Here is an 8,446-nt window from a genome sequence, read left to right on the forward strand (position 1 = left end):
GTGTGTGTCAGATAAATACCCAGGAGGAGAATAGCTGACCCAGTTCCCCCACTCCTGTTAACTTATCTTACACATTGGTTCGCGGAGATAGTTTTTACATTGTTGTTAATACCATCACAGTGTTGGAAACAAACTAAATATCCATCAACAGGGGAATGGATAAATAAATCATGGTACACCCATGCGGTGCAGTAGCACAGAGCTATTAGAAATAGTGCTGCAGGGAGACCACCCCCAGAGCGTATCCAGTGGAAGCGGCAAGGTGGACGACAGTGCGCCTGTCTGCTCCTCTCGGGTCTTAAGGAGGGGGCCAGGTACAGGTGTGTGTGTGTCCTGTAGGCATCTGTGCACACCTGTCTCTGGATGGTGGCTCTGCCCCGAGGCCGAGGGACAGGCATGTTCGGATGGAATTACCAAAGTGCATATACTCCCTACTGAGAGTGTTTTGTTGGCATGTAATTTCTTTTTATTTAAAAACATTTTTACTAAATGCAATGTGATATCCTTGTTCAGACCCTTGAACAGAAATAGGACATACGTAGAAAAACTGATGTCGTCTGCACAAAGTCTGGACCTTAGTTAGTGATGTGCCAGTGCCCAATTCTTCATGTCCACAAATGTCCCACGGGAGTTAAGATGCGGACATGCCCTGGGTGAAGGCTAGATAGCAACTCTCTATGTTATCTTTGCAACTTTTCTATAAATCGAAAATGATTCCCAGATTGAAAATTTGTTCAACTCTTTTTATTTTAGTGAAACCCGTCAACTTGCATCTGCATGATTGTTGCGTCTGAGAATGAACAGATTTGGAAAGTTAAAGTTCCTTCCCTTCCCTCCTCTCCTCTCCGTCTAGGTCGAAGAATTCCATCCGCTGACGCCAACCCGCCGTCTGGCGGCAAGGGCTTCAAGCTCCGGAGACAGCCTTCCGAGCCACAGCGAAGCTGCTGCTGACCGAGCCTCGGCCTCCCAGACTTGATGATGAAGTAGGTGGTCCAGAACGTTAACAGGAGGGCTGGGGTCCCTGCCAGCAGGTTTCGCCTCGCCGGCTTGGGTCTTCATGCAAAAAGGACTCAGAGAAATTGGCCAGTTCCGCTTCCTCCTTGGAGGCTGCTGCAGTAACATTTCAGTCTGCGGACCGCTGTCGTGTCACGAGTCTGGTGTGCAGAGGGACTGCATCGTTGGCTTTTGACCTTGCTGAAAAGGAACATGTAATTGTACGGATGGTAGGATTAAATTGTTGAGTAGTTTTGTAATCAAGATTTTATGTAACATTTGTAAAGGGAAAATTAGCACTTTCATGGTTCTTGAGGAAGAAAAGACCTTGCAGAGATTGTAATTTCCTTGGTTTCCCGTTACCACTGTTAGAGGGAATCATATCATTTAAAATGTGGTAGGTGATCGTAAGTGGAGGGATGGCAATCATTATTGGGAGCTAAACTGGGTTATTTATAGGACTGATGGAAATGACTCCGTCCCCACCATCTCTAAAGCACTTTTCATTGAATACTTTAGCCCACGATAACATACAGTAAATTAATAACGGTAACAACAGATGCATAGCTCACTCGAGGTTTGCATTCCAACCTCGTCCTGTATGTGTCACAAAACACATTATTGGCACCTTTTTAAATAAGCTGTCATGATCAAGATGGTGGCGGTAGAGAAGCTGCCTGGAATAAATTGAATTGCATATGTTTGAACTGACTAGCAGTGGTTTAAAAAAGAGGAAGAAGAGAGATAGTAAAGAAAGTGGTGTAAATTCTGTCAATTTTTTATTTAACCCAGATATTTTGGTGGGGAAAACAGTTATCTGTTGCTTAGCATATGTAAAGTTGTAGTCTATATTTATGAGACCATTGCTTAAAGATTATAAATTATGTAAATACATGAATAAATTCTATGTTTCACCCAACACTCCATTTAATCTCGCAGCCAGTGTCTTGGTGTGCCCACCCACCTCTCAGCCTACACGTGGGGGGCTCTGCCGCACATTTCTGTTGGGCGAGAGCACAGAGCACTTGGCTTACAGTCTTTGAAGAGGTCTCTGCCTCTCCTTCCACCCACCCCTCCCTTCCACATCCCATCTGGAAATCATAATAAAGACATATGCCACTTTGACAAGCCTGACTAGCCCTTCCTAGCCTGGGGGTAAAAGATTACACTCCAAGTTCAAGTCATTTCACCTGGTCTTAGTAATAAGTTTCTTTTAGCATTTACAGCGACCTCAGACAAGTGTTTCAAGCGAGCTTTCCTTGTTAACAATTCAGCTTATCTTTCCGTTTCCTTTATCCCCCTGCCTCTGTTAGTGGTTAACACTCTTTCCCTCAGGGAGCCTAATGAGGTTTTTAATATAATCTAAAAATAAAGCACTGAAGTGAAGTTGGTGACAATTTGCTCCTGGTCTAATTTGGCACCCTTCCAACCTGAGTATTGTAAGGGAAGGAAATTTACAAGATTAAATAGGAAATGAAACAGCTTGAATTTCAAACTAAATTGTGTTTTCAGAGCTATCCTTAAACCGAACAGTTGAAACTTTTAAAAATAATTGTTATTTCCCTGTGCCCCCCACTTGATATGGGTAGATTTTAATGGGAAAATTATAACCCAGATTAAGTAAAAAGCGATTCCCTTTTCCCTGGTGTATATCTTAAGCGTTTGAAATTATTTATTCTCTTGCTGAAATCATATGGAAGGACTGTAGTTAGGGAAAATTCTAACGTTTTTTTTAAAATACATGCGGACTCAATACCCTCCTAGCAGCTTGCTCCCTTCCCACCATGAAATGAGCAAAAGCTGTAAGAAAAAACACACGATTCTAAGGGTGGGCTCTTGACACCTGAAGGGGGCTGAGTCTCCTTTCCTACGCAGGCAGGTGGGTCAGGGCGTCTGACCTCGGCCCTGGTGTGTCCCTAACGCTCCCACTGCTGGGCCTCCATCTCCACGACAACAAACAAAATGAAAACAAAGGGTGCTTGACTCACTACCGAAGAGGCGGTGCATGGGTGGCCCTTTCTGTCTTCACCAAAAGATGACGCACATCTGTGACCTTCACAGTCTTCCCACCAAACCTGCCAGCCTGGCGATGATTCCCTGGGGTCTGGGTGCCCGGGGAAGGCGGCGTGCTTCCGTGCCTGTCTGACTGGCAAGGTGTTGGCCTGCCTCTCATCCTGGCCCCACCGTCACTGCAGTTAGCCCAAAACAGGGCCGGCTCTTCAGGCCCTCCTTGGCTGTTCTTTTTTCATGACTTCTCACGCTCCTCCCCGTTTGTAGAGAGGGCTTCTGTTTGGTTCTGGCCACATGTTTTAGTCCCAGAATGAATGACGGGTGGGTGGCTTGTGCAACATCGCTGTCTTCCCACGTTCTGGGGCCTCTTCTCTTCTGCCCTCCTTTTCATCAGACTGTCTCAGGAATCCACAAGACCCTGCTTCTCATGTAGCACCTTCTTAACCACTAGCAGCAGCACCTTGTCATCTCAGATCTTTGTGATCCATACCCCATGAAAACAGGGGGAAATGTTTCCATTTGTTTTGTTCGCTTGTGTGATGCAGAGGTGGAGATTAAAGGTGGAAGCAGTTGTTTTATTTTGAACATGCTTTGGATTAATAACCTGACCAAGCAATGATCTCATACACATTTCATATATTCTCAGTTATTTCTTATGGGAAAAAGCTAGATTTCAAAGGAATTGAGACACAGCCCATCTATAAAAATCTTCTTTTTGGTTCCCTTCTGACAAAGGGCCATTTTAAAAAACTTTGGGGACTGAAAAAGAGAAAAATCATTAATTAGCTGCAAGTGTATATTGATTCCTCTCAGAGAAATTGAAATGAGCTCTTTGCAGGTGCCCAGTCCTAGGAACCATCAGTCTCCAGAACTCTCCTTTCACACAAGTGTTTTTCCGATTCTGTGATAACTAATTAGCCATCATTTGGTGATTAAAAGAACATAAAGTAAGAGTATGATTAAGTGTCCTTCATTTTAAACTCTCTTTAAGAAGTGATTAGGGAGAAGTACCTATTGCAAGCCCTTCTGGTTCCAAATGAAACCTCCATCACCTGCTTTTCAGCCATAGGCAGAATAAGTGCTACGCAGAGCGGCTGTGAGAGCTGGTTCCTTTAAAATAACACACTTCCTTGTTGCCCATTTATGATTTTGGTTGAGCGGACGCCTCCCGTATCCGAAGGTTAGAGTCTTTTGTTTTAGAGGCTTGACCTCCTCCCTGGAGTGGGCTGGTGCCCTTCTCGAGGCGATGATTTTTCATTATTTTTTAAGTATATAAAAAGGGAAGGAAGACCATATGTAGTTTTAGAATTTCTCTTTAAGTCTTGTATTTTTTTTTTTTTTCTCAAGAAGGAAAACAGTTCTAGGAGACCTTCTAAATTAAACTCTGGGAGATGGAGTAATGAAAATGTCCTTTAGAGAACCACTCCATGGCTTTCCTGGAGATGTCAAAGCAGAATCTCGCTACCTTCTCGGCAGTGTGTTAAAATGGACAGGTTTGACTCAGATTACACTGCACTGATTGGCATGTCCACCTCGGGGCTTGAAAAGACATTTGTTCACCGTTAGATGCCTCTTTTCTCTTCTGTGGGTGAGTTGCAAAAGAGGTTATATAAATTCTTACAAGCATTTTTTCCTACTCATTTTTTTCAGAACACACAGAACATGATTCATGGCCCTGCGGTTGTATAATAGGTGCAAAGAATATTATATACAACAGCTGAGCCCCCCCCCCCACATTCAGATGTCTTTGCAAGAGCCTGTCTGTAGAAGTAATGAGGGAATCCTTCCCTTCTGAGGAAGACCTACCGAGAGCCCCTTAACTCTGGTATCTACCAGGTACCTGCTTCAGAACACTGGGGAGATGACAGCCCACACACTCAGGCTGGCTCTCTTCTCTAAACTCAGTAGTCTGTAAATGTTCTTCCTGACTCTATAAGGAAAGTTCATGATCACGATAAGCTAGATGGTGTGAACTCATGGAAAAATCGTCCTCGTTTAAATTTGTTGGAAAGGGACTGGCAGCATGACTTCTGTTTACAGTTTGACTTCAAGAGAGTCTACCTCTTAACAGTTAAAGTATTTTAAAAAAGGAAGAAGTGGAATGTACTTTTATGGGTCAAGCTATCAGTATATACCTGCCTTCAATTAGCTTGGTGCATGACAAGCTCAACAATGAATCAAGGTGATGTTTAGGAGACTTACCTTAACTCCTACAGCACGATCATTAAAAAAAAAAAAACAGTCCAAGTAACAGATCTGTCCAGGAGATACACGTTATAGGCACAGTTTTAGAAAAGGGAGGTCGTGTGGAAATCTAGCCTAGGCGTGGAAGAAACGACCTCTGCCAATTTCTCTTGACAGCAGAGTTACTTGTCTTGACTTCCAGTAATAGAAATCCAGGCAATTTGATTATCAGATTTGCAAGAAACATTAATGGAATTCTGGGGCATTTGTCCTGTTTTATGTGCAAATGAAAGTCTAAAAAATATTAGGAGGGTGTTACATTTTTCAGGAGCCTCCGCTTTTTCAATCTAAGAGAATGATAAGAGAGACCTGGCGTGATGAAGTTGCATTAGACATAATGAAGAAAGTGAATAAATAAAACCAAGAATTCCCATATTTCTCGGTTTGTCCTTCAGGATGCTCTGAGTATATAGGAAAATGATTTACTTTCCAAATCTAGAAGGACTTCCAGTAGCATAGATCAACTTTAATTTGATGGTCTGCACCATCAGAAATAACTAATATCTGTGTTCTTTCCTTTTAGAGTATAATCAATTACAGATGCTAGAATATTTTTGTCTTCAAAACAAAAGGATTCAGAAGTTTAATAAAAAGAAAAATTTTAAACCTTCCATCTTTCCTTATCACATTGAACATCTTAGAGAGTGAGATGAGGATGTGCCCTCCATCGGTACTGCAATTAAAACCATGGAGTCTGAACAAATTTAAGGAAAAAAGATTTAATTTATTGTTAGCTCGTTTTCGAATCTGTATGGTGCCCAGTACCTCATCAAAATGCTTCGTAAATGAAGCAAACCAAATTCTGGATAGCTTCCCATGAACAGGAATTCAAGTGCCCAGAATTCAGCTAATAAATGGGAAACCCTGGGGCGCCTGGGTGGCTCAGTTGGTTAAGCGACTGCCTTCGGCTCAGGTCATGATCCTGGAGTCCTGGGATCGAGGCCCACATCGGGCTCCCTGCTCAGCAGGGTGTCTGCTTCTCCCTCTGACCCTCTTCCCTCTCATACTCTCTATCTTTCATTCTCTCTCTCTCTTGAATAAATAAAAATAAAATCTTTAAAAAAAAAAAAAAAAATGGGAAACCCTGAGATAGTCATGATTTTTTGAAAAAGCCTTCTTTAATTGGTATTTGTAAACTGTAGATTCTTGATGTTCTCCTTAATCACGCCACAGAAACAAAACGTGCTGGTTTTGATGCCACTTCTTTATTCGGGAACGTGTCCTCGTTTCTGGAAGCAGATTGTGTTGAATGCGGTACTGTGAAGGAAATCATCTTTAATACAGCATATTGCACGGAGGGCCGGTAGTCTTTACTCAGAACTGAAATTGCTCGGGTGGCTCCCGGGACAGCATAAGTCAGATTGTGGAGAACGGAGCACGCACCTGCTGGCCCACAGCGAGTCCAGAGCTGGCTCGGGCGCGTTGTTCAGCACACAGCAGCGTGTGACTTCGCCTCGGGGCCTCAGTCTCACATCATTTGTCCTTTATCAATTTTGTCATCAAATCTGTGCTTGAATAGTGAGTTTTACCCCCTGAAAAACGTTGAAAGCAAGGCTGAAGTGTGCATACCTCTGCTGACTTCGCATGTGAGGTTATCACGGAGTTTATGGAACTTTTTCTGAATATGGGTCATGCACGTGATGTCAGAGTGACCGGTCGATTCAGCGCGGGTGGAGGGAATTGTGGGCAGCTGGCTAGTCAGGGCAACTGATCGGTGGCTCTATTTTTAAACCATTTGTTGTCTTGTGTAGACAGGGCTGTATTGGCCTGGAAAAGATTTTTCTTTTTTTACTCTCATCCAGCTCAGTCTTTGCATCATTTCACCTTATGAGTCATTCACATAATTGTCAATCATGCCTCTGACCTTCTTAAGAATTGATGTCTCACCTTCTCTGTGATTGAAACAGACTCCTTGCCGTATTTCTCTTCTTCTCATTTTGCGGTGGGCTCTCCCTTAAAGACGCACAGCACCCTCCACCTCCTCAGGGCATGCAACATTCCTTCCCATGCCGCCTGCCACGGTGGCCGCCACCGGGTCCGGCGAGCGCCAAGTGCCGTGGGGAGACGCAAAGGCTAAGTTTAGGTGAGGAGCTCCTGTCTTTCCAGAGAGGGAGCGGGCAGCACTAGCCGACGGGGGCAACATGACTGAGGGACAAAACGGGCTTTCGAGTCGGTGACGAGATGGTTGAAGTGTCAGAACATTTCTTCGTCTGTAACAGAGCACCTGTTAAAGTATGTAAAGATACACGTCTAAAGTCTTGAAGAGAAACAGCTGCGGAGATGAGCCTAGACCTTTAAAAATAAATAAATAAAAGCAAAGCTGTCATACCAGCAACTCTTGTTTCTCCTAGGAATGTCATACCTTTCAAGACCCGATGCAAGGAGTAAGATATTTGTGCCTTTTTATAATAGCACCTATTATGGGGAAGGAAAAGAAAAACAAAACCATTAAGTTGCTTACAGGTTAGGCTGCTTTGTAGCGCTGTAAACAGCCCAAATTTGTAGCCATGGCTTCACTGCATGACGCATCGCTTGATCACCTGTGATGGAATGTTGTAATGGGGATGGCCAAGCTCGTGTGGGTGTCGAAGACTTTATTTTTGCAGTCTTTACCTTGGGCTGGACCTAAGTCTACATGTAAACCATATGATGTATGATGTCTGTACTGTTTGTAGATGCTGACGAAAGAAAACTAGATCTTTTGATTTTTTTGTTACAAGACTTTTCTTTTTATACTTAGGCTGGTAGTAGGTAGTTTGCAGACGGTGGTGGATTTGGCATACTTTTAAACTCTATCGTTTTAGCTTAACTATTCTACGATGAACTTTATAGAGTATAACATGCTAAATCACCACAAAATTTGTTGTATTGTAAGAAGGGTGTAAACATTTTGTTAATAAAATGCTATGTTTACAAATACATGTATTTGCCTTTCAGATGGTTTGGTTTCTCTCTGTGGTTCGTCACATGCTTTTCTCAGCCAAATATTCTGAAGTAACTTTAATGCTATTTTTGGGAAAACTGAAATGCCCGAACGTTGACAGCTACCGTGTATGGTGAGCAGCAAGGTGTTTTTGTCTCTGCTCCGGCCTCCCGGCTTCCTGCGTCTCCCTCTCCGAGTCCTTCCTTAGTTAAGGTGCGGGAGGGGGCTGGAGGCAGGCCGGGGGGCCCTGCAGTGAGCATCGGCCAAGTGAGGACC

The 8,446-nt window shown here is 43.5% G+C and overlaps 1 protein-coding gene across 1 annotated transcript in view; it reads left to right on the forward strand.

The window, feature by feature from the left end:
• RAB22A (RAB22A, member RAS oncogene family) overlaps window positions 1-8,166 on the forward strand; it is a 54,884-nt gene extending 46,718 nt beyond the window's left edge. The window contains exon 7 of the mRNA XM_028089149.2: window positions 854-8,166. Coding sequence (XP_027944950.1) covers window positions 854-951 — 98 coding nt within the window. The 3' untranslated portion in view covers window positions 952-8,166. The remainder of the gene's footprint in view (window positions 1-853) is intronic.
• Window positions 8,167-8,446: the final 280 nt, after the last annotated feature.

This window comes from Eumetopias jubatus, unplaced genomic scaffold (assembly GCF_037043125.1).
Source record: "Eumetopias jubatus isolate StellerSeaLion01/CBP00866 unplaced genomic scaffold, mEumJub1_p1.0 scaffold_9, whole genome shotgun sequence".
Classification (NCBI taxonomy): Eukaryota; Metazoa; Chordata; class Mammalia; order Carnivora; family Otariidae; genus Eumetopias; species Eumetopias jubatus.